Raw genomic sequence first — 26,733 nt, 5'->3', positions numbered from 1 at the left:
ATGTTGAACCACCCTTGCAGCCCAGGAATAAATCCCAATTGGTTGTGGTGAATAATCCTTTTAATGTACTGTTGGATCCTATTGGCTAGTATGTTGGTGAGAATTTTTGCATCCATGTTCATCAGGGATATTGGTCTGTAATTCTCCTTTTTGGTGGGGTCTTTTTTTTTTTTTAATTTATTTATTTATTCTCGAGAGACACAGAGAGAGAGGCAGAGACACAGGCAGAGGGAGAAGCAGGCCCTATGCAGGGAGCCCGATGTGGGACTTGATCCTGGGACTCCAAGATCTTGCCCTGGGCCAAAGGCAGGTGCACTAAACTGCTGAGCCACCCAGGGATCCCCTTTGGTGGGGTCTTTATCTGGTTTGGGGATCAAGGTAATGCTGGCCTCGTAGAAAGAATTTGGAAGTTTTCCTTCCATTTCTATTTTTTTAAAACAGCTTCAGAAGAATAGGTATTATTTCTTCTTTTTAAATGTTTGGTAGAATTCTCCTGGGAAGCCATTTGTTTTGGGAAGTTTTTGAGGACTACTTCAGTTTCCTTGCTGGTTATGGGTCTGTTCAGGTTTTCTATTTCTTCCTCTTTCAGTTTTGGTAGTTTTTAAGTTTCCAGGAATGCATCTGTTTTCTTCCAGAATTCCTAATTTGTTGGAACATAGTTGCTCATATATGTTCGTAATATCATTTGTATCTCCTTTGTGTTGGTTGTGATCTCTCCTCTCTTTCATGATTTTATTAATTTGAGTCTTTACTCTCTCTCTCTCTCTTTTTTTTTTTTTTTTTTTGCTAAGTCTAGCTGGGGGTTTATTGATCTTATTAATTCAAAGAATCAGCTTTCAGTTCTGCTGATCTGTTCTACTATTCTGGTTTCTATTTCATTGATTTCTGCTCTGATATTTATTATTTCTCTTTTTGTGCTTGGCTTAGACTTTGCTCTTCTTTCTCCAGCTCCTTTAAGTGCAAGGTTAGGCTGTGTTGGGATTATTCTATTTTTTGAGAGAGGCTTGTATGCAATGTACTTCCTTCTTAGGACCACCTTTCCTGTATCTCAAAGGTTTCATACAGTTGTGTTTTCATTTTCATTAGTTTGCATGAATTTTTAAGATTCTTCTTTAATTTCCTGGTTGACCCATTCATTCTTTAATAGGATACTCTTTAACCTCCAAGTGTTTGAGTTCCTTCCAAATTTCCTCTTGTGTTTGAGTTCAAGTTTCAAAGTGTTGTGGTCTGAAAATATGCAGAGAATGAGCCCAGTCTTTTGGTACTGAGACTGGATTTGTGACCCAGTATGTGATCTCTTCTGGAGAAATTTCCATTTGCACTCGAGAAGAATGTGTATTCTGTTGCTTTAGGACGGAATGTTCTGTATATATCTGTGAAGTCCATGTGGTCCGGTGTGTCATTCAGTGTCCTTGTTTCCTTGTCGATCTCCTGCTTGGATTATCTGTCCATTGCTGTGAGTGGGGTGTTGAAGTCCCCTACTATTATTGTGTTATTATTAATGTTTCTTTAATTTGGGTATTAATTGGTTGATATAATTGGCTGCTCCCATATTAGGAGCATAAATATTTAAAATTGTTAGATCTTCTTGTTAGGTATACCATTTAAGTATGATATAGTGCTCCTCTGCATCTCTTCCTACAGTCTTTGGTTTAAAGTCTAATTAGTTGATAATGAGGATTGTTACCCCAGCTTTCTTTTTAGGGCTTTTAGCATGGGAAATGGTTCTCCACCCCCTCACTTTCAATCTGAAGGTGTCCTTAGGTCTAAAATGAGTCTCTTGTAGATAGCATACTGATGGGTCTTGCTTTTTCATCCAATCTGATACCCTGTGTCTTTTGAGTGGGGCATTTAGCCCATTTACATTCAGAGTAACTATTGAAAGATGTGAATTTAGTGCCGTTTTATTACCTATAAAGTCCCTGTTTCTGTAGATTGTGTTTGTTTCTTTCTGGTTTATGTTACTCTTAGGCTCTCTCTTTGCTTACAGTATCTCCCTTAGTATTCTTTGCAGGGCTGGCTTGGTGGTGACATATTCTTTCAGTTTCTGTCTGTCCTGGAAGCCCTTTATCTCTCCTTCCAAATGAATGAGGCTTGCTGGATAAAGTATTCTTGGCTGCATGTTTTTCTCATTTAGTACCCTGACTATATCATGCTGGCCCTTTCTGGCCTGCCAGGTCTTTATGGGTAGATCTGAAGCCAGTCTAGTGTTCCTATGCCTCGAGGTTAAGGACTTCTTGTATTGAGCTGCATTCAGGAGTTTTTCTTTATCCCTGAAATTTTCAGTCTTCACTATTATACGTCTCTATCTCTTGGGCGTGAATGCCTATTTCCTTTCCCGGATTAGGAAAGTTCTAAGCTATGATTTGCTCAAATATACTTTCTGGTCCTCTCTCTCTCTTTCCTCTCCCTCAGGGATTCCAGTAGTTCCAATATTTTTAAGTTGTGTGGCATCTTTGATTTCTCGAAGCCTGCCCTCATGGTCCATTAGTTGTTTTTCTCTCTTTTCCTCAGCTTCCTTCCTTTCCATCAACTTGTCTTCTATGTCATTTACTCTCTCTGCTGCCTCATTTACCCTAGCTGTTAGAGCATCCAATTTAGACTGCATGTCAGAGCATTAGATCTCATTTCTGTACTAGTAGATTCTCTAGAGTCTTTCATGCTTTTTTCAGGCCCAGCTAGTAACTTTATAATTGTTATCTGGAATTCCATCTTTGACATTTTACTTATATCTGTGGCAAAGAGTATTACCTCTGGTTCTTTCTTTGGTTGTGAATTCCTCCTTCTAGTTATTTTGCCCAGAGAAGAGAAGATGAATGAGTGAGTACTTTCAAAAATATCAACCACAACCCAAGTTAAGATACACACTAGACAAATCCAAAGAGATTAGAAACCAGAAAAGAAGAAGAAAAAGAAAAAGAAATTTTTTAAAGGAAGAAAAATAAAGGGGAATGGAATAAAAGACTATAATCTCACAGGATGGACAAAACAGGGTGATGCAGTTGGTCCTGAGTGTATTTTGGTCTGTGTATTAGGAGATGCTAAATCCCAAATTGTAAAGAATGTAAAATTTATATATGTGTATATATATACAAAAATAAAATTGAATAGAGTGAAAGGAAGCCAAAAATGAAGAGTATACATATGAAATGTAAATATAAAAAAATAAGTTAAAAAATATTTTAAAATCAAAGGTTGATAAAATAAGAAACTAGTTGAAAAGGGAAAAGAGAAAAAAAAAAGAAATGGAAAATTTTAGACTGAAAAATAAATGAATCATGAGGAAAAACCTTGAATTCTATATACTATTTACCCTCTCTCACTCTGAGTTTTACAGTCCTATGTGGTCTATAAATTTGCTGTTCACTGTTCTTCCAGCTCATCTTCCTTCCAGCAGGAGGGGTCTGCTATGCTGATTCTCAGGTTTCTGTACCTTGGCAGAGTTGTACTGGACCCCTCATTACACTGAGGGGCAGAGCTCAGTGTAAGCTGTTTTTGGTTGCTCTATGTGGCTTTTGTTCTCTGAAGACTTTCTGTGCCTCTTCAGAGGATCAAAACAAAAATGGCCATGCTGGATCTCTAGCCCCAGAGCCTTTTGAAAGATCAAAAGATCGTGGCCCATTCTCTGCAGTAAACCCTCAGGAATAAATGGTCTTCACTTTTATGTCTGCCAAACTCTATAGACTCCTGCGGTGGGATTCTCCCAGGGGAAGGTGGAGAGTCACTGATTTGTGCGTTTTGCAGGGCCCTGGCTCAGAGAGTGATCCGCCCAATCCTGCATGAACCCGCTCCACTCCTCCCAGGGGAAGACAGAAGGTCGCCTATTACTGTCCTTTACAGATCCCCACCCTGAGAGCTGATCTGCCCCTTCTGGGGTAAGGAGAGGATCGCTGCTTTGCTGTTTTTCACAGGGCTCTGGCACTGAGAGCTCTCCCCTTGGTGGTGTGCACAGCCACCCGGACCCTCCCAGGAGAAGGTGGAGGGTTCCTGTGTTCCTGTCCTTTGTAGGGTCCCCATGTAGCAAACCATCACTTGATTACGCTGTGGCTCATGTTTTATGGCAAACTGAGCTGAGGGCCCTATCCTGGGCTCCCTGACTATAATGTTTCTCCGCTCCAATGCTTGGGAACTCTACCAGCTCAGGCACCCCCATTCTTTCTGTGACTCCAGGGATCCTGAGAACATACTTTCTTGTCTAGAATTCTGCCCCATTTCACCACCTGAGCACCTTTCAAGTAGGGATGTCTCTCACTGGAGCTGGTTTCTAAGAGTTCCGATTTTGCCCTTTGGAGCTATATCACTTTCTGGTAGCTGGCTTAAGAGGCTCCCTCCCGCCCACTGTTTATCTTCTGACATATCCCTTCAGAATCACTTCTCTGCATGTCCTACCTTGCAAAAACTATGAGTAGAGCTCCAGATATTTTCTTACATCTCAAGTTGAATTCATGGGTATTCAGAATGATTTGATATCTAGCTAAATTCAGGGACCAGATAAAATGAGGTCCCCTACTCTTTGGCCATCTTGCCTCCCCCACCACGAATGAGTATTTCAAAAGGAGGAGGTGGTCAGTAGTCCCTAGATGGTACTATGAAAGGTCATATATGTCCTTCCAAACTCGAACATTTATTTCCATATTTATTGATCATATCTGTGATCTAATTACATATGATTCTGTATCCTAACTTTTATTATTTTCACTTAATTTAACATTAATATTTTTCTTGTTCATAATCTTTAGTTCCCTGAGTGGCTGTACACTTGACTTGAACCATTTCCGTGTTGCTAGGTGATTAAGTTACCTCTGCATTTTTATTTATTTATTTATTTTTTGCATTTTTATTCTTACAAGCAGTGTAATAATACTGTACTTTTGGAAGGTTGTATTTTAGGTGTTTTTCTTAGGTAATATACCAGAAGTAGGATTATTCAATCAAAGGCTTAGAATATCTCTATGGTCTTGAAGTCCTGTAGCAAAGTAACATATTTTTGAAGCAGTGTTCATAGACATCTTTTTTAAACATTTTATTATTTTTACAAATTGACTTTAATGCTTTTTATTTATGCAAGGCAGATATATTAAGAGGAAAGTATTACAGCAACTGCTAAATTTTACTGCTATTATTTTTATTTTTTGTTTTTTATTCATTTTAGAGAGAGAGCAGGTGTGCATACACGTGTGTGAGCGAGGGTGAGTGTGGCAGGGAGGGGTCAGGTGAGGGGAGGAGAGAATCTCAAGCAGACTCTGAGCTGAGCACAGAGTCCCACATGGGGCCCAGTCTCACAAACCTGAGATCATAACCAGAGCCAAAACCAAGAATCAGAGGCTTAACCTTCTGAGCCACCCAGGTGCCTCTACTGTTAATATTTTAAAAAAACATTCTTTCATATATCTCTTTTTCAATATAAATTCATATAGGTATTTTATATAAACGGGACCCAGTTATACTTGCTCTTTTGTAACCTGCTTTTATCATCTAAATACAGGTTCTATTATCATTTCTTTTTTAAATATTTATTTATTTATGATAGTCACAGAGAGAGAGAGAGAGAGGCAGAGACATAGGCAGAGGGAGAAGCAGGCTCCATGCACCGGGAGCCCGATGTGGGATTCGATCCCGGGTCTCCAGAATCGCGCCCTGGGCCAAAGGCAGGCGCCAAACCGCTGCGCCACCCAGGGATCCCCTCTATTATCATTTTTAATGGTTATATATTTATCATAAATTTATTTAACCATTTAAAGTCCAGAGAATATGTTTATATAGGTTCATCTCCTTAAAATCTTAGATGTGCTACTGGTGGGTTAAAGGATGTGCATATTTAAAATTTCAAATATGTATTTCTATATTGTGTGGAACGTGGTTCCAAAGTGAGGTTTTTTTTACAGAATTTTATTCTTTTGAAAAAGGAAACTTTAGGGAAATCATGGTAATTGATTTTTGCCATCTAACATTACTGTGCATTTATAACTTCCATTATTTTATCTTTAGCTTTTGCCTCTGATGACAGAGCAGCTACAGTGGATGCCATTTGTGAATACCAAACTTCACGAGCCTTTTGTGAAATTTATATATTGGTCTCTAAGACAGCTGGATGCGGCAGCACAGGTAATTGATTAATAGGAGTCTCTTTAAGTGATACTCTGTTCAGTATTATTTCTCTTGATCTTGTTCTTTTACAGATTTCTTTGGTTTATATTTCAGGACTTTTGCCTTCTTTGTTTTATTCACTACTATCTTGTCTTTTATAAATACTGTTTCTCAGTGCTATAGGTTTTATTTAATATGTAACGTTTTTTAAGTTTGAAAATTGGAGTACTTAGTAAATATCACTCTATTAGGTTGTTAAAACCACTGTCCCCTTCCCCCATTATTTAACTTATAATTTTTCATATTTTACTGAAGGTAATAGAAATTAAAGATTTCTTGTGTTAATGCCAGTAAATGCACACTAGGTAAATTGGACAGTGATTTTTACAGTAGCCTAATCAAAGCAGAAAAATTATTCCAGTATCTATAAAATGAATCATACATGTTACCTATTTATATAAGGTTCATTCAATTTAAATTATGTCATATGTATGTAATCATTTGTGCTATTAGCTGTAGTAATTTTGTAAAATTTTATTTCCCTAGTTAATATTGGTAAACACTGTTATAGCTTTCATTTACTTAAAGGAGAGATGCAAATTTGTGCTTGGGTAGTGTAATCTTGGTCTTGTGGAATTTAAGAAGCACACAGCTAAACCACTTAGTGTAGTACTGATGATCAAGTAGTGTTAATTGATTATAATTATATATAAATCATAGTAATAACACTGATTATTATATGTATGATTATTAAACTTAAGGAGAAATAACTTTCCTTGGGTAGTATTTCAAATATTTTGCCTCTGTGGTGCGTAAGTAGGCAATGTGAGCAGGTATGCACATGTGCATGTGCCCCCCACCCACAGAAAATCATTTTTAATTTATTGGTCTTAACTACATGTTTTACTAAACAAAGTTGTATGGATTATCAGATCTTGTATTGTTGCTATCTTCTTTTTACAATTTGATTTTTCTGTTTGTATAATGGTTTCTAAAAATGGTTGGCTGAATGCTTGTCTCAGCCACAAAAGGCTGTGCTCAGCAATCAAGTAAAATTTTCTTTTATCTTCTTTCCAAATATTCTTTTCATTTTCAGATAATTTACAGTTTATTTTTATCTACAAATATATACTCTGCATGTACTTTGTGTGCTATTATAGACAGGACTACCAGTGTGCTTCTACATTTCTAGTAGAAAGTAGCATTCTTGGCACTGTCCTGTTTGTTTATTCAACATTTATTGAAGGATTTCTAATATTTTAGTTGTAACAATTGTCTGATTGCATGTACTTTTTTAAATTAAGCTATTTATTTTGAGATAATTGTAGATTCACTTGTAGTAATAAGAACTAAAACAAAAAAATCACTTGTGTCCCTAACCCACTTTCCCCCAGTGATAACATCTTGTGAAACTAGTACAATATCACAACCACAGTATTGACATTGATATAGGCAAATGATTGTTCAGTCATCATACTGATTCCTCATGTTGCTTGTTTTTTAATGTATACAGACTTTTATTTTTTATTTTTATTATTATTTTTATTTTTTATTTTTATTTTTTAAAGAGATGAGACTGCTTTCTATTTTTTTTTAAAGATTTTATAAGATTTTATTTATTTATTCAGAGACACAGAGAGAGAGAGAGGCAGAGACACAGACAGAGGGAGAAGCAGGCTCCGTGCAGGGAGCCCGATGTGGGACTCGATCCCGGGTCTCCAGGATCACACCCTAGGCTGCAGGCGGTGCCAAACCGCTGTGCCACCAGGGCTACCCAGACTTTTATTTTTTAGAACAAACTTAGGTTCACAACAAAATTGAACAGAGATTTCCAGTATATTCCCAGACCCCACTTAAATACTGTCTCCCACACTGTCAGCTTCCTGTACCAGAATTTGTTAAAATTGTTACAGTGTGGGGCAGCCCCGGTAGCTCAGCGGTTTAGTGCCGCCTTCAGCCCAGGTCCTGATCCTGGAGACCCGGGATCGAGTCCCACGTCGGGCTCCCTGCATGGAGCCTGCTTCTCCTCTGCCCGTGTCTCTGCCCCCCCCCCATGAATAAATAAATAAAATCTTTTAAAAAAAAATTGTTACAGTGTGTTAAACCTGATGACCCCACATTGATATGTTATTTCACCCCAAGCCCATAGTTTACATACATTAGTTACCATTCCTGGTGTTTTACTTTCTATGAGTTTTGACAAAAATATAATGGTATGTAACCACCAGTATGGTATCATACAGAATAATTTGTTACTAAAAATAGTTTGCCCTAAAAACCTTGTGTGGTCTGCCTAGTCATGTTTCTCTGATCCCTAACTCCTGCAAACCACTAATTCTTTTACTCTTTGCCTTTTACATAATGTGATAGTTTTTCCTTTTACAGAATATCATATAGCTAGAATTATACAGTATGTAGGCTTTTCAGATTGGCTTCTTTCACTTAGCAATATGCATTTAAGATTCCTCCATGTCTTTTCATGGTTTGATAGCCTATTTCTTTTCAGTGCTGAATAACATTCCATCGTCTAGATGTACCACAGTTTATTTATCCACTCACCTACTAAAGGACATTTTGATTGCTTCCAAGTTTTGGCAAGTATGAATAAAGATGCTGTAAACATCCATGTGCAGGTTTTTGTATGGACATTACTCCTTTGCATAAATACCAAGGAGCACAATTGTTGGATAGATATGGTAAGAGTATGTTTAGTTTTTTGAAAAACTATAAGCTGCCTTCCAAAGTGGCTACACCATTTTGCATTTCCAGTAGCAGTGAATGAGAATTCCTGTTGCTCCACATCCTTACCAACATTTGGTGTTTTCAGTTTGGCTGTTCTAATTGGCGTATAGTCAGATCTTGTTTTTATTTGCAATTCTCTAATGACATACCGTTGAGGATCTTTTCATATGCCTATTGCCATCTGTATATCTTCTTTGGTGAGGTTTGCGGGTTCTTTCCCCATTTTTTTTTTAATTGGTTTGTTTTCTTACAGTTGGGCTTTTAGAGTTCTTTCTATATTTTGGTTAACAGTTCTTTATCAGATTTGTCTTTGGAGATATTTTCTATTTCCAATCTGTAGCTTGTTTTTCAATCTCTTGACAGAGTAGTTTTTAATGAAGTCTAGCTTCTCAGTTATTTTTTGTGGATCATGCCTTTGGTGTTGTATCTAAAAAGTATTTACTATATCAAAGGTATTATGTATTCTTGGAGAATTGACTCTTTATCAATATGTAGTGCCCCTCCTTCCCTGGTAACTTCCCTTGCTCTGAAGTCTGCTTTGTCTGAAGTTAATACAGTTATTCTAGCTTTCTATCGATTAGTGTTAGCATGGTCTATCTTTCTATCCATTTACTTGTAGTCTGTATTTGTCTTTATATTTAAAGTGAGTTTCTTATAGACATTGTATAGTGGGTCTTCTATTTTGATTCACTCTAATAGTCTCTCTCTCTCTCTCTCTCTTTTTAATCTTATTTATTTATTCATGAGAGACACAGAGAAAGAGAGAGGCAGAGACACAGGCAGAGGGAGAAGCAGGCTCCATGCAGGGAGCCTGATATGGGACTTGATCCCAGGACCCCAGGATCACGCCCTGGGCTAAAGGCAGGAGCTAAACTGCTGAGCCACCCAAGGCATCTCTAATAGTCTCTTTTAATTGTTGTATTTTGACTATTGATATTGAAAGTGATTATTGTTATTGTTGAATTAATATCTACCATAAGTTTTTACTGTTTTTATTCATTAACAATTTTCTTTGTTCCTGTTTTGTTCTCTTTTCCCGCCTTTTGTGGTTTTAATTGGACATTTTATATGCTTCTACTTTCCCTTCTTTCTTAGCATCTCTTTCTTTACCTTTTTTAGTGGTTGTCCTACTGTTTGCAATATACAATTTACAACTAATGTAAATCCACTTTACAATTACACTATACAGCTTTACATGTAATATAAGTATCTTATAATACAGTAGACCCACCTTATCTGTGGTTTCACTGTCTGTGGCTTCAGTTACCCACAGTTAACCACAGTATGGAAGTGGATGATCCTCTTCTGAAGTATTGTCAGAACGTCATTATTAGCCTAACGCTAAGTAAGGTCATAATGCCTGTGTCATTTACCTCACTTCATCTCATCCTGTAAATATTTTACTGTCTTACATCATCATCATCATAAGGGTGAGTACAGTTACAATAAGATATTTTGAGAGAGGGAGGGAGAGAGAGAGCCCACTTTCACATAACTCATATTATTATAATCTATTTAATATTAGTTATTGTTGCTAATCTCTTACTATGCCTCACTTATAGGTTAAACTTTATCATACATATATATGTATAGGAAAAGAATAGTTTATAAATAGTTTGGTACTATTCATGGTTTTAGGTATTCACTGGGAGTCATGGAACATCTGCCCCTCAGATAAAGGGGTACTACTGTAACAAAATACTGCTCATTTCTTCTGTCTTGTATTCCCTTGTATCATTCCTGTCGTTCATTTCACTTATACATAGGCATACATAAGCATGCATATGTACACATACATGTGCACACACAGAAGCATCAATAATTGTTGCTATTTTCAAGAAATTTATGTTAGATCAATTAATAAGATAAAAGTATTTTATGTACATATTCCTTCTCTAATGCTATTTCTTATTTTATGCACATCCAGATATAATTATCCTTCTCTCTAAGGACCTTTTATTAATATTATTTTCAAGGCTGGTCTACTGGTCACAGATTCCTTCAATTTTTGTTGGTCTGAGAAAATCCTTATTATTGGTGGATAATTTCACAGTATTTGGAATTCTAGGTTGGTGGAGTTTTTTTCCTCAATATTTAAAAAATTTCATTCTACTTCTTTGTGCTTACATGGTTTTTGAGGAGAATTTGGATATAATTCTTATCTTTGCTTCCATATAAATAAGCTATATTTTTCCTCTGGCTTCTATCAATTTTTTAAAAAATCTTTATTTTTTCATTTTCTGCCATTTGAATATGATATACCTTGGTGTCGTCTTTTGGGGATGGAGTTGGTATTCATCCTCCTTGGTGTTCTCTGAACTTCTTGGTTTTATTTCCTATGTTAATTTGGAGGAAATTCTGTCATTGCTTCAAATATCTCTCTTATTCCTTTCTTTTCTTTTCCTTCTGGTATTTATTTCCATTACCTGTATGTTACACCATTTGTAATTATCCCATAATTTCTGGATATTCTGTTCTGTGTGTTTTTCTCTTTATATTTTAATTTTTGAAGTTTCTGTTGATATATCTTTAAAGATTATTTCTTCATCCATGTCTAGTTTGCTAATGGGCCTACACTCTTACCAGCAATATCTGTGATCTTGTTTCTCCATGGCCTCACCAGCATTTAGTGTTGTTACTATTTTTTATTTTCACCATTCTGATAGTATTGTTTTCTCATTGGAGTTTTAATTTGCATCTCTCCAGTGGCTGAACATATGTTTTCATGTGTTTACTTTTCCACATGTGTAGCCTCTTTATTCTGTTTGTGTCTTTTGCCCATTGTGTAATTGGACTCTTTGTGTTCTGTTGTTGAGTTTTGAGGGTTCTTTATATACTTTAGATACTAGTCCTTTGTTTGGTATATCGTTTGGAAATTTTTTTTTTCTTTTTCGTAGCTTGTATTTTCATCCTCTTAACAGATAGTCTTTTGCAGAGCTTTGAAGTTTTAATGATTTCCAGTGAATCATTTTTTCCTTTTGCAAATGTTGCTTTTGGGGTCAAGTGTAAGAATTTGTTAACTAATCCTAGACTGTGAAGATTTTATCCTGTTTTTTCTTAAAGTTTTAAACTTTTGCATTTTACATGTAAGGCTATGTAGTTTGAATTAATTTTGTATGAGGTGTGAGACTTGGATCAAGGTTAATATTTGACCTATAAATGTCTAATTACTCAAGCTCCACTTATAAAAAAGGCTTTCCTTCCTCTGTACCTTTGTTAGTTAGAAATAATTGTGTGGGTCTCTTTCTGAGTTCTTTGTTATTTTCCAGGTATATGTGTGTCTGTTCTTTGCTAATTCCATACCGTTGATTCCTATACCTTTATAATAGGTTTTGAAATTGGGTATATTGATTTTCTCTCATTTTACTGTTGTGTTTCAAAAATGTTTTAACTATAATAGTTCCTTTGCCTTTCCTTATAAATTTTGGAATAATCTTCTTTATCTACAAAATATCTTGCAGGGATTTTGATAGAATTGCACTAACCTGTATTTAATTTGAGAAAACTGTGTTGAGTGTTCCATTTCAGGAAATGATATGTTCCTCCATTTTATTTATAAATTTGATTTTTATCATCCATGTTACATGGTTTTAAGCATAAAATTCCTGTACATTATTTGTTAGATTTTCAGCTGCATATTTAATGTTATTTTTAAATTTTGGTATCCATGTTGATATTCTGTTTATTCTGTATCCTGTGACCATGATCTTACTAGTTTTAGGATTTGTCTTAAAGATTATTTGGGATTTCCTATATAGTCATGCATTTGCGAATAAAGAAAGCTCTTTTGTTTTCCTTTTTTTTATACATTTGCCTCTAATTTTTCTATTGCATTAGCTATGATATGTAGGACTATAGTAAATATGAATGGTAATGGACATCTTTGGCTTGTTCTTGAATTTAGAGGAGAAAATAGTCCTTCACTATTAATCATAATTTTAGCTGTGGTTTTATAGGTGATTTTTATCAAATTTAAGTTCCCCTCTATTCCTATATTTCTGAGATTTTTTTTTTTAAATCATGAATGAGTATTGAAACTTTTTTAAAACACTTTTTGGCATTTATTGATATAATCATGTGATTTTTTTTTTCTTTAACCTGATAATGTGGTGCATTACTGTTTGGCTTTCAAATACTGAATTAGCCATATATTCCTGAAATAAACCCCACTTAGCTATGTGGTATGGTTCTTTTTATATTCACTGAATTCTGTTTGCTAATATTTTGTTAAAGAGTATATATTCATTAGGGATATTGGCCTGCAGGTTTCTCTTCTTTTATACTATCTGTCTGGTTTTGTATCAAGGTAATACTATGTTCATAGAATTAATTGGTAAGTGTTACATCTTCTTTCTTTGAAAGAAAATAGAATTATTGTTAATTCTTCTTTAGACATTTGGTAGAATTCTTCTATGAAACTGTCACCCTGGAGATGTCTTTTTTGGGGAATTTTTTTTAGTTATAATTTTTTTAAAGATTTTATTTGAGAAAGGGTGAGAGCACAAGCATGGGGAGTAGCAGGCAGAGGGAGAAGCAGGCTCCCCATTGAACAGAGAGCCCAATATAGGCCTCAATCCCAGAATCCTGGGATCATAACCTGGCTGAAGGTAGACACTTAACCAACTGAGCCACTGGGTGCACCAGGGAGGTTTTAACATTTTATGAATTCAAGTTCTTAAATAGTTATAGGGATATCATGTAACTTATATGAGTGATTTGTAGAAGTTTGTGCTTTTCAAGGAATTGAGTGAACCCTTGTCTAAGCTCAAACATGTTAAGGATGTATGTGTAAAGTTTTTCATAGTATTCTTTTATTATCCTTTTGATGTCCTCAGTGTTTGTAGTAATATCCTCTGTTTCATTCCTAGTATTGATTAATTTGTCATTTTTTTTTCTTTCTTGCCAGAAGTTTGTTATGTTGATTTTTTTTTAAAGGATTATCTTTTAGTTTCAGTATTTTATAGTTTTCACTTTTATCCCTTATTATTGCCTTCCTTCAGTTTGCTTTGGATTTATTTTGTTCTCCTTTTTTAGTTTACTAGGTAAAAGCTTAAATTATTCACTTGAGACTTCCTTTTTTTCTAATATATTGCTATTTTTAATGCTGTTTTTCTGTCAGTGCTGCTTTAACTGTGTCCCGCAAATTTTGGTATATTGCATTTTCATTTCTTGTAGTTTAATTTATTTTAAAAATTTCCCTTGAGACTTCCTTTTTGACTCATGAATTATTTAGAAGTTCGTTTTAGATCTTTTACCTTTCTGTTTTTCTGGTTTGGTTGTATTGTTGACATTGTTTGGCTGACAGTGTGTATTCTGCTCTTATTATGTGGAGTGTTCTAGAAATGTGGATTAGATCCTACTGGTTGGTGGTGTTTTGAGTTAGTTTATATCCTTGTTAATATTTTGTCTATTTGTATTGAGTGTTCAGAGAAGTCTTCAGCTGTAATTGTGAATTTACATTTTTCTCCTGTTGGTTTTATCATCTTTTGCCTCATATGTTCTGCAACTCTCTTGCTTTATGAATATAAATTTATGATTGTTACGTGTTCTTAGTGGTTTGACTCTTTTATCATTATGTAAGTTTCTCACTCTCCCTGGTAGTTTTCTTTGCTTTGAGATCTATTTTCTAGTATTAATATAACCACTCTACTTTCCTTAGATTCATAGTGTCTTTTCCATTCTTTTAATTTTGATCTGTTTACATTGTTATATTTGAAATGAAATTTTTATAGATAGCAGATAGCTAGATTTTATTTTTAAATCAACTTTACTGAGTTTTTGTGTTATAACTGGTATATTTAGGCCATTTATATTTAATGTAGTTATTGATATGTTAGGGCTTAAGTTTATTTTTTTGCTACTGTTTGTTTTTGTGTATCTTTTTCACTTCTCTGGGTTTTCTTTTCCCCTGCTTTGCTGTGGGTTGCTTGAACATTTTTTAAAGTTCCATTTTGGTTTATTTATAGAATTTTGAGTCTCTTTTTATAGTATTTTTTTTATTAGTCCTTCTAGGTACCACATTGTATATAAATAACTTACCACAGTCTGCTGGTGTTTTCATTTTGCTAATTCAACTGAAGTATAGAAACTTTGCCTTTTCATCCCTTTATTAATCCTCTGTCTATAATATTATTGTGCTAATATTTTTCTACATATATTAAGGATCACATTAGACAGTGTTATCATTTTTGCATCAACTGTCAAACATAAAACTCAGGAGAAGGAAAGTCTATTGCATTTGTCTATGTTTTGCTTACTGAGTTCTTTTCTTCCTTCCAGATATTCCAAGGTTCCTTCTTTTATTATTTCATTTCACCATAGAGAACTTCTCTTAAGCAGTTTTGGAATAGGTCTGTTGATGACAAATTATTTTAGTTTCACTTCATCTTATAGTGTCCAAGTTTCCTCTTCATCCTTGAAGGATATTTTCACTGGGTATAGGATTCTTTTTTTTTTTTTTTTTAAGATTTTTTTCTTTCATTTGACAGAGTGAGCACAAGCAAGGAGAACAGCAAGTAGAGGGAGAAGGAGAGAGGGAAATAGACCTCCCAGGGAGCAGGGAGCCCAACTCATGGCTTGATCTCAGGACCCCATGATGATGGCCTGAGCCAAAGGCGGACACTTAACCAACTAAGCCACCCACGTGTTCCTTGGTAGAGGATTCCGAGATGATAGTTCTTTTCTTCTAATACTTGAAAAATGTAGGTGCTAATTTCTTCTAGACAACTTCCATGGCTTATGATAAGGAATCTACTGTTACTTGAATTGCTTGCTTCTTTTATGTTAATTTCTCTGTTACTGCTTTTGTTTTCTTTTTTCCTTAGGTTTCATAAGATGGGCTATTGATATATCTTGTTGATCACTTTGGATTTATCCTTTCTAGGGTTTGGTCAGCTTCTTCAGTCTCTAATTTTTTTTTTTTTCCAAATCTGGGAAGTTTTCAGCCATTACTTCTTTTTCAGCCTCACCTCATGTTTGTTTTTCCTTCCAGAATTCTGATTGATATGATTATTAAATCTTTCGTTATATTTCCTCAGTTCCTGGAATCTCTGTTTATTTTTCCCCTCCAGTTTTTTTTTTTCATTGTTCAGATTGTTTTAAATTCCAGGTAACCAGTTACTTCCTTGTGTCCTCCATTCTGCTGTTGAACCTATTTTTTTTGTTTGTGTATTTTTTTCTTTTTTAATTGAAATACAAGTTAGTAAACATATAGTGTAGTAGTGGTTTCAGGAGTAGAATTTAGTGAGTCATCACTTATATATAACACCCAGGACTCATCCCAACAAGTATCCTCTTAATACCTGTCAGCCTTTAGCCCATCCCCCCACTTACCTCCTCTCCAGCAACCCTTAGTTTGTTGTCTCTTATGGTTTGCTTCCCTATTTTTGTCTTGTTTTTCTTTTTTTTCCCCGTGTTCATCAGTTTTGTTTCTTAAATTACACAAATGAATGAAATCATACAATATCTGTCTTTCTCTGACAGACTTATTTCACTTAGCATAATGCATTCTAGCTTCATCCACCTTGTTGCAGGATTTCATTCTTTTTGATGGCTGAGTAATACTCCATTGTATATACACTATTACTTCTTTATCCATTCCTTGGTTCATAAACATTTGGACTCTTCCCATAATTTGGCTATTATCCATAGGGCTTTTATGAACATTGGGGTATGTGAGCCCCTTCGAATCAGCACTTTTGTATCCTTTGGATAAATACCTAGTAGTGCAATTGCTGGGTCATAGGGTAGTTACATTTTTAACTTTTTGAGGAATCTCCATACCATTTTCCAGAGTGGCTGTACCAGTTTGCATTCCCAGCAGTGTAAGAGAGTTCCCCTTTCTCCGCGTTCTAGCCAACATCTGTTGTTTCCTGTGGTGTTAATTTTAGCCATTCTGACTGGTGTGAGGTAGTATCTCATTGTGGTTTTGATTTGTATTTCCCTGATGATGAGCAGTGTTGAGCACTTTCATGTGTCCGTTGGCCATTTGTATGTCTTCTCTGGGGAAATGTCTGTTCATATCTTCTGCCCATTTCTTAACTGGATTATTTATTTTTGGGGTATTGATTTTGATGAGTTCTTTATACATTCTGGACACTATACTTTTATCCAATATATCATTTGCAAATATTTTCTTCTGTTCTGTAGGCTGCCTTTTAGTTTTGTTGTTTCCTTTGCTGTGCAAAAGTGTTTTATTTTGATGAATTCCAATAGTTTTGCCTTTGTTTCCCTTGTTTCCAGCTATGTGTCTAGTAATAAGTTGCTGAGGCCAAGGTCAAAGAGTTGCTGCCTATGTTCTCCTCTAGGATTTTGATAGTTTCCTATGTCATATTTAGGTCTTTCATCCATTTTGAGTTTATCTTTGTGCATGGTGTAAGAAAGTGGTCTTAGTTTCATTCTTTTGCATGTCATGGTCCAGTTTACCCAACACTATTTGTTGAAGAGATTATCTTTTTCTCATTGGATATTCTTTCCTGCTTTGTTGAAGATCAATTGACTGTAGAGTTGAGAGCCCATCTTTGGGTTCTCTCTTCTGTTCCGTTGATCTATGTGTCTGTTTTTCTGCCAGTGTCATTCTGTCTTGATGATCACAGCTTTGTAATACAGTTTGAAGTCTGAGACTGTGATGCCTCCAGCTTTGATTTTCTTTTTCAGGATTGTTTTGGCTATTTGGGGTCTTTGTGATTCCATACAAATTTTAGGATTGTTTTTTCTAGGTCTATGAAAAATATTCGTGTTACTTTTACTGGTGTTAAACTGTGAATTTGGGTAGTATAGACATTTTAACAATATTTATTCTTACAATCCATGAACATGGAATATTTTTCCATTTCTTTGTGTCTTCTTCAGTGTCTTCCATTGGTGTACTATAGTTTTCAGAGTACAGATCTTTGATCTGTTTGGTTAAATTTATTCTTAGGTATCTTCTGGTTCTGGTGCAGTTGTAGATGGGATTGATTCCTTCATTTCTCTTTCTGCTGCTTCATTATCAGTGTATAGAAATGCAACAGATTCTCTACATTGATTTTATATCCTGGACTTTGCTGAATTCATATTTTAGTTGTAGCAATATTTGAGTGGAGTCTTAGGGATTTTCTACATAGAGTATCATATCATCTGCAAAGAGTGCAAGTTTGGCTTCTTCCTTGCCAACTTGAATGCTTTTTATTTCTTTCTGTTACCTACCGAGGCTAGGACTTCCAGTACTAGGTTGAACAATAGTGGTGACAGTGGGCATCCCTGTCATGGTCCTGACCTTGGGGAAAAAGCTCTCAGTTTTTCCCCATTGAGGATGGTATTTGCTGTGGAACTTTTGTATATGGCCTTTATGATGTTGAGGTATGTTCCTTCTATCCCTACTCTCTTGAGGGTTTTTGTCAAGAAAAGATGCTGTATTTTTTCAAATGCTTTTTCTGCATAAATTTAGAGGATCATATGGTTCTTATCCTTTCTTTTATTAATGTGATATATCATGTTGATTGTTTGACAGATACTAAGTCACCCCTGCAGCCCAGGAATAAATCCAACTTGATCGTGGTGAATAATCCCTTTAATGTACTGTTGGATTCAATTAGCTAGTAAACCCATCTGTTTTTAATTTGGTTAATGTATTTTCAGTTATAAAATTTCCATTTGGTTCCTTATGTTTTCTTTAGTAAGACTTCTATTTCTTTGATGAGGTTTTCTATTTTTCATTTTTTTAAAAAAATGCATAATTACTAATTTTATCATTGCTGCTTTAAAATATTTGTCAGATAATTCTTAAATCTTTGTGCCATTGGTGTTGGCAATTACTGATTTTCATTCAGTTTGAGATCTTCCAGGTTCTTTGTGTGATTAGTGATTTTTATTGAAAACTGGACATTTTGGTATTCTGTTATAAGACTCTGGGTCTCCGTTTTATCTGACTTTCTTTTGACACTGCTCTTGCAGAGGAAATACAGGTTGGCTTCTCTTTATTGCCTAGTGAAGTAGAAGTCCAGATTCCCCACTAGGCCTCCACTGATACCTCCCTAACTGGGAGGGATGGGAGTATCTAATTACTACCCCTCACATAGCCTTCATGGATACCTTGTAACTGCCTGGTTGAGGGTAGAAGTGTAAGCTCTCCTTGGAATTTTGCTCATTTAGGTGGGTGTTAGATCATCTAGATATTTGGTGGGATATTTGGTTGGATTGTGGTTTTGTCTAAAAGTTTTTGTCTTGGGGCACCTCAGTAGCTTAGTTGGTTAAGCCCCTGACTCTTCATTTCAGCTCAGGGTTCTGAGATCGAACTCCACATCAGGCTTTGCGTAGGTGTGAAGCCTGCTTTAGATTCTCTTTCTCCCTCTGTCACTCCCTCTCCACTCTTCGCTCTCTTTCTCTCTCTAAATAAAATTTTAGGGCAGCCCAGGTGGCTCAGTGGTTTAACGCCGCCTTCAGTCCAGGGTGTGATCCTGGACACCCGGGATCAGGTCCCACGTCGGGCTCCCTGCATGGAGCCTGCTTCTTCCTCTGCCTGTGTCTCTGCCTCTCTTTCTGTGTGTCTGTTATGAGTAAATAAATAAAATCTTAAAAAAAAAATCTAAATAAAAATTTTAAAAACGTTTTTGGTCTTGCAAGGCTGCTCTTTTCCTAGCCTTTTGGCTAGAGAGAACAAGCTTATGTTGGGTCTTTTTTGTCTGCATTTGCCAGGTTGTCAGCTTTTTCAACTCCAAGTCTGAGAAATGTGAGGCATTAACAAACTTGTAGAATTTCTAATATTTTCTTCTATTTTTATACCAAAGTTTTAGAACACATACATACATATTATCTTTTCCTAATGATTGTAAAAACTTAGTTTTTTTTTTTTAATTTGAATATAGTTGATGCACAGTGTTAACATTAGTTTTGGGTATACAACGTACTGGTTCAAATTATCTGTACGTATGCTCTGCTCATCATGAAGTATAAGTACCATCTGTCACTCTATAACACTATTGCAGCATCATTGACTATATTCCCTGTGCTGTGCCTTGATTAGTGTGACTTATTCCTTCCATAACTGGAAGCTTGTATCTCCCATTCCCCTTCACCCATCTTGCCCTTCTTTTCACCTCTCTTCCCTCTGGCAACCATCAGCTTATTCTCTATATTTAAAGGTTGATTCTGCTTTTTGTTTGTTTATTCCTTTTTTTTTTTTTTAAGATTCCATATAGCAGTTAAATCACAGTCTTTCTCAATCTGACTTATTTCACTTAGCATAATACTCTTTAGGTCCATCCATGTTGTCACAAATGGCAAAATCTCATCTGTTTTTTTGGCAGCATAATATTCCATTGTGTGTTTGTGTATGTATGTATGTATATGTATATGTGTATATATATGTATATAAACACACACACCACATCTTATCCAGTTACCTGTTAATGGACACTTAGGTTGCTTCCATATTTCGGCTCTTGTAAATTAGTGCTGCAATAAACAAAGGAGTATACACATCTTTTTTTTTTTTCTTTTTAAAGATTTTATATATTTATTCATGAGAGACACACAGAGAGAGGCAGAGACACAAGAAGAGGGAGAAGCAGGCTCCATGCAGGGAGTCTGATGTGGGACTCAGATCCTGGGTCTCCAGGATCACGTCCTGGGCTGAAGGTGGCACTAAACCGCTGAGCCATCTGGGCTGCCCTACACATCTTTTCAAATTAATGTTTTTGTTTTGTTTGAGTAAATAACTAATAGAATTACTGGGTAGTGTGGTATTTCTTTTTTTCATTTTTTGAGAAACCTCCATACTGTTTTCCACAGTGGCTATACCAACTTATATTTCCACCAATAGTATATAAGTATTCCTTTTCAAATTTAAAGTTTATTGGCCATATATTTAAATTAGATTGCATTTGTTATGCCACTCACCACCGAAACATTGTGCCTTTTGATACCCATAAAATCTCAATATATCTCTCTAATCTTAATGTATTATTATTATTGTTATTATAATTAGGGAGGGAGTGGAGGAGGGCAGAAAATGAGAGAATTTCAAGCAGGCTCCACACCCAGTGTGGATCCTGACACAGGGCTTGATCTCACAACCCTGAGATCATGACCTGAGCTGAGATCAAGAGACACTTAACTGAGCTACCCACGTGTCCATATCTCTCTAATTTTAATATATTGAAATTCTAAAGCAAATACTTGTTACCTATATTTAAGCTACTTCTGAGTCTAGCTCATGCACTCTTCTCTGTAAAATGATTTTCCTTTACTTGGTTCTTAAAATATATATGGAATATCATAAAAGCCTATATTATTTTATTTTTTTAAGCCTATATTATTTTAGAAGTATTTATGTCAGTATTTCTGTTTTGCCCATTGTCTTGTTTTAGTTTATTCATCATGAGAATTATCCATGATTCTAACCTAGTGTCTTGTTCTTCTGCAATTGTTAAAAGTTATCAAAATTACTGTGATGGTTATGATCATAGTGATCTATAAAACAGGAAGGCCCTAGGTGATCATTTTATAAGCCAACACTGTAAGATATACCCAAACAAGCCATTTGTCAGTAATGGTGGAGGAGTGTGAAGAACCTATAGTGTCTCTGCTCCTTTGATTTGTATGTGCCAGAAACATATCATGATCTTATGTTCTTAAACATTTTCAAATTGAATCTTGACTCAATTCTCCTAATTTTGTTCTTAGAAAATTACATCTCCAATTTCTTAATTCTTGTAGGCTGCTCATTTCTTTTAGGAAAAGTCATAAATAATTTAGAAAAGTTGATTATAAAATTACTTCTTTTTAATCTTGCATATTTCTAACCCATTTTTTAATTAGAAAAAATCGACATTTTTAGTTTCTATATTTGATTGTCGTATTTGAAATATATCATGGATATAAGTAAATATATTAAGATGGTACATATTTTTGACAGCATTCAACCATGACATCAACATTGAGGAGATTGGGTGAAGACATATTCAAAGGAGTAGTAACTAAGGGAATTCAGGATAATTCTTTAGAACATTCAGTGGAGAATAAACCAAAGACAGCTGCTTTCTTTAAAAGCTCCAATTTACCATTGAGATTTTTATCAACTTTAATTGTTCTCAAAACAGTCACTCAAGGTAAGCTTTCACATGTGCTTATGATATAGTTTTTCATAAACAGAAGGGAATTCTACGTAATGAAATAATTCTTACATAGCCAAATATGTTTTCCATTTTTATTTTTTATTTATTTATCTTTTAAAGATTTTATTAATTTATTCATGGTAGACACAGAATGAGAGAGAGGCAAAGACACAGGCAGAGGGAGAAGCAGGCTCCATGCAGGGAGCCCGATGTGGGACTCAATACCACTTCTGTGCAGTAGAGTATTGGACATGCTGACCATCTTCAGTGAGTCATTAAAAAAAAAAAAAGATGAATGTCCAGAAGGAATACAGAAAACTATTCATTCATTCATTCACTCTATATAAATCAAGGACATTCAATAAAACTAGCTAAGAAATTTATTGAATATCATATGCTGGGTTCTGAATATTTATGTCTCCTGCAAAATTCATATGGTGAAATGCTGACCCTTAAAGATGATGGTAATACTAGTTGGGGCCTTTAGAAGGTGCTTAGATCGTGAGGGTGGAGCCCTCATGAATGGGATTACTGCCCTTATAAAAGAATCTCCACAGAGATCTCTAGCTTTTCACCTTGTGAGGACACAGTGAGAAAGAAGGTACAGGCTGTGAACCAGAAAGAGGGTCTTCACCATACTGGCGACCATACTGGCAACTTTGTCTTGGACTTCACCGACTCCAGAACTGTGAGCAAAAAAATTCCTGTTGTATGTGAGCTACACAGTCTCTGATATTTGTTATAGTAGCCTGATAAAATTTGTGTTTCAGAAAATGAGCTTCAAAGAAATTCACAGTCTGTTGACTTTCAATATTATCATTACTATCTATGACTACCCATGGCTGTATATCATGACTACTGTGAATATCACTAACAGCAATCATATATGTAAAGAAATCTTGTTAATATAAGTAAAACAAAGAGTGTAAAATTTGGATATAAATCTAGTATGGTATCTGTAAACTTCATTTCTTTGTGAAATATAATAGGGCATAAATAAAGATATTCTCCCTCTCCCTCTGCCCCTTCTTCCACTTGCATTTGCTCACATGCACTCCCTCTAAGAATAAATAAAATCTTAAAAAAACAAGATCTGGGTAAATAATAGATGAATGGACAGAGTAATAAAGATTATTGCTGAGATTAAATGACAGAAATAAAGGACTTTTTAGGGCGGGGGAGGGCAGAGGGGGAGAAAATCTCAAGCAGGCTCCATGATGCAAGGCTTAATCTCACAACCCTGAAACAATTGTAACATTATACATCAACTGTATTTTTGTTTAAAAAATAAAAATAAAATTTTAAAGTTAAATTGAAATAGTCATGATATATAATAAAAATGAGTACTTCTAAAACACTAAAATAGGGCAATAGGAATATTAAGTCCAGAAATGACACAATTTGCACTTAATATATATATATTGAATTAGTGAATTGGTTGCTTTCTTATGTAAGTCACTTTTTGAAGAAAGAATTATAGGACAGTTCTTGCTTTCAAAGTCCTTAGAGTCTGTTGGGTAAGTAGGTTGTAAATATTTTTCTGCTTCATCTTATTATTGATACAGAAGTTTAAATAATGTGCTTCTGGTTAAAGAGAGATGATAAAAATTAGTTCTGGTGGTATAATTAGGAGATCAGGAGAGGATTTAGTATAAGGAGTTAGGATTTGAGCTGGACTATCAGGGATGTGTAGGATTTTATAGGCAGAAAATAAAGAAGGCCATTCCTCAAGGAACAGTATGAGCCAGAGTTTGGAATTATGGAAGAGCATGGCATGCAAGAACAGTGAGTTATTCAACAGAATAACATGTGGTACAGTCACAAGCTGCTCCTCAAATGGTGTTATCAACCTCTCAAAGCACATTACTTTTATCTTCTTTTAAAAACATACAAATTATATCATAACACTTTTTAAAATATATATATTTATTTTAGAGAGCAAGCCAGGATGGGTGCAGAGGGAGAAGAAGGGAATTCCAAGCAGACTCCGGGCTAAGCTCAGAGCCCAACACAGGGCTCTGTCTCACCACTATGATATCATGACCTGAGCCAAAATCAAGAGTCAGTTGTGATCCCGGGGTCCTGGGATCAAGTCCCACGTTAGGAGCCTACTTCTCCCCCTGCCTATATCTCTGCCCCTCTCTCTGTGTCTCTCATGGATAAATAAATAAAATCTTAAAAAAAAATTACCACCCATGATCCTCTCCTAATTTTGATTAACAAAGCATATAAAGCAATAATACGGTTCTCTAAAGTTGTAAAACCATTCCTAATTTGCCATTTATGACAAACACATCTGTGATTAGTTTTCATTCAATTCACTGTTATGGCCTTCAGTTAAAAATGTTTGAGAAATTTGGGAGTAACTAAAACTTAATAATGCCAGTACTTTAATTTCATTACTAGTGGGCTTTATGAATCTATAAAACTTGAATACACTTTTATGCGACATTTCCGAAACTTACTTAACTTCCAAACCCTTTTTGGAAAAGTGATATGCAGCACTAATTTTCTGCAAAGAACAATTTGGGAAATGCTGTCTTTCAGTTTCTGAGGCAAAATTGTAATACCTTATGAAGGTTCATATTACCCTGAGGAACACTTTCAGGGAGAGAAAATTAATGTTAAAAAAGCTGAATGGACGAAAGGTGAAATTCACATTGGTATCAAATTCTAGAGCTAATGAACTGATCCTTCTTGACCTTGTGTTTTCTGCCTTCATTGTCAGGTGCTCTAGAGGTTCAGTAGGCTGAGGGTTGGAAAGACAGCTGGTGGACCTTAGTTTATAGTCTCTTGGGATAGAGCAAAGCCAGCCAAGTAAAAGAACAGAAAAGGAAAAAGACATGTGTTAAATACAATTAAGGGAAATAATTAAAAGTATAGAGAAAAATAAAAGTTAGATATATTGTCTTATGTGCTGCAGCAAATTTGGAAGAACTAAAATTTCATACATAAAAACTCTTAGAGTAACAGACTTGTCTTAACTCTGGTAAGAAATAAAAAAACAAAACAAAACAAAAACAAAAAAAAACTCTGGTAAGAAGATATTTTCTATTTATAAAAAGAAAAGTATACATTACAAGATGAATAAATTTATTATAAAAAGTAAAGAGGAAGTAGATAAATGTGTTAGGTAATATTAAATACTCAGTAACCTAAATAAATATATTTGTAAGATAATACCTGATTTCCATTGAATAGACAGTGCAAATAGGTTGTTCAAAAACATAATACTTGGTATAAATTTGATGCTATAATGCTAAGCCCTTTATAGATTGTCTCTGAATATTATTATTCCTATATTAGTGGTTATTAGTTTATAGAAGTTAGATAATTGTGTCAAGGCCACACAGCCAGTATTTGACAGAGTCTGGTTCAGCTCACCTCTATCCATATCTAGAGCCCACCCTCTTGACCCTATTGTGTGACTTCCTAAGAGCCGGTACTCCTGAGATAATGAAAGAAATAATAATAAATACTTACATAGCATTTCCTGTGTTATGGGCCAAGCACTTTATGTGTACCAACTCATTTAATTCTTATAACAAGGTTATAAAATGTCATTAACATCTCAATTTTATAAATGAGGAAATTGAGGCATAGAGAGGTTAAGTCTGCACTCTTAGTCACTGTGCTACACTGATCCTCAGAAATAAAATTTAACTGTAAGGTATAGTCTTATATCCATTACACTCACAAAAATAAAGTAATTGAATATAATGCCAACTAAGTCTTTATTGATAAAATTCATGTATTTTCCAATTATAATACAATATTTCGATATTCAGTATTTCAAATTATAATGCAATAGTTCATTTCTAAGATTAATATATAATATTTACCAAAACTATCTTTAGAAATGTGGGATTTTTTTTAAGTTCTTATTTTAATTCCATTAGTTAACATACAGTGTTATGTAACTTTTGGGGTACAATAGAGTGATTCAGCATTTCCATGTGTCATCCATTGCTCATCATGACAAGTGCCCTCCTTAATCCCCATCACCTATTTCACTCTATCCCCACCCCTCTACCACCTCCCCTCTAGTAACCAGAGGTACTAACTTTGTGGTGTCTAGTTCAGAGTTGAAACAAGTACAGTTTTGATTGTGTTGTAGCTTACCATTTTTGAAGTGCGTTCTGCTTACAGGAATCACCAAAATGTATCATAACCTGTGCTGTCTAATAATGACAAAGGATAAATAATTGACAAACCCACAATTGGAATAGTGAAGGAAATAAGTTCTTGCACTGTTGTTGACATTTTTCTAATCATTCATTTGGTTTTTTCAAATTTATTCCCCACAGTAACCTTAAGAGGTAGATGATGATGTCATTTTTACAAAAGAGCAAATTGAGGGTCAGGCATTTGTAAGGGACCTAGATCTTTTCTTGACCCTAAATATTCCGAGCTTTAACAGTGTCACATGAGGAGAGTAGGATATTATATGTTATTAGCAATTTTTAAGTATGTAGGTGTGGCAGTCAATGTAAAAATATTTTAATTAATAAAACCTTCAGTATGTACATACTAATTTGATCTATGTAAAGATATGAGAACTGAAAGATAAGAATCTTATCTAATAGTATTGTTTTAGGGACAGATTTCTTGTCTTTCTCATTAGACTCTCTCCCCGTTTAGTTGTGTGCATCGGCCAGTTGTGCTGTCCTGCTCCTGCAACACTTGGCCCCCAACTTACGCAGACTTATATATTTATAAGTTATGTATTTATTTATACTTGAGGCCTGTAGAAATGTAGGAATTATTGCCATTCTCAGATAGCAGGAACAATGTAGTATTAAGAACTTCA

General features: G+C 35.0%; 1 protein-coding gene across 11 annotated transcripts in view; it reads left to right on the top strand.

Moving 5' to 3' along the window:
- The window catches only part of CCDC138 (coiled-coil domain containing 138), a 109,920-nt gene that overhangs the window by 58,786 nt on the left and 24,401 nt on the right, over window positions 1–26,733 (top strand). For 10 of the 11 annotated variants that reach the window (XM_072844331.1, XM_072844329.1, XM_072844325.1 and 7 more), the window contains 2 exons: window positions 5,989–6,105; window positions 21,725–21,917. In XM_072844331.1, coding sequence (XP_072700432.1) covers window positions 5,989–6,105; window positions 21,725–21,917 — 310 coding nt within the window. Of the gene's footprint in view, window positions 1–5,988; window positions 6,106–21,724; window positions 21,918–22,480; window positions 22,612–26,733 lie in introns of all 11 variants that reach the window. The other variant, XR_012039394.1, reaches the window with a different exon arrangement.

This window comes from Canis lupus, chromosome 11 (assembly GCF_048164855.1).
Source record: "Canis lupus baileyi chromosome 11, mCanLup2.hap1, whole genome shotgun sequence".
In the NCBI taxonomy this organism is placed as follows: Eukaryota; Metazoa; Chordata; class Mammalia; order Carnivora; family Canidae; genus Canis; species Canis lupus.
Note: the sequence above shows the minus strand (reverse complement) of the source record. Positions and strands in the feature narration are given on the sequence as shown.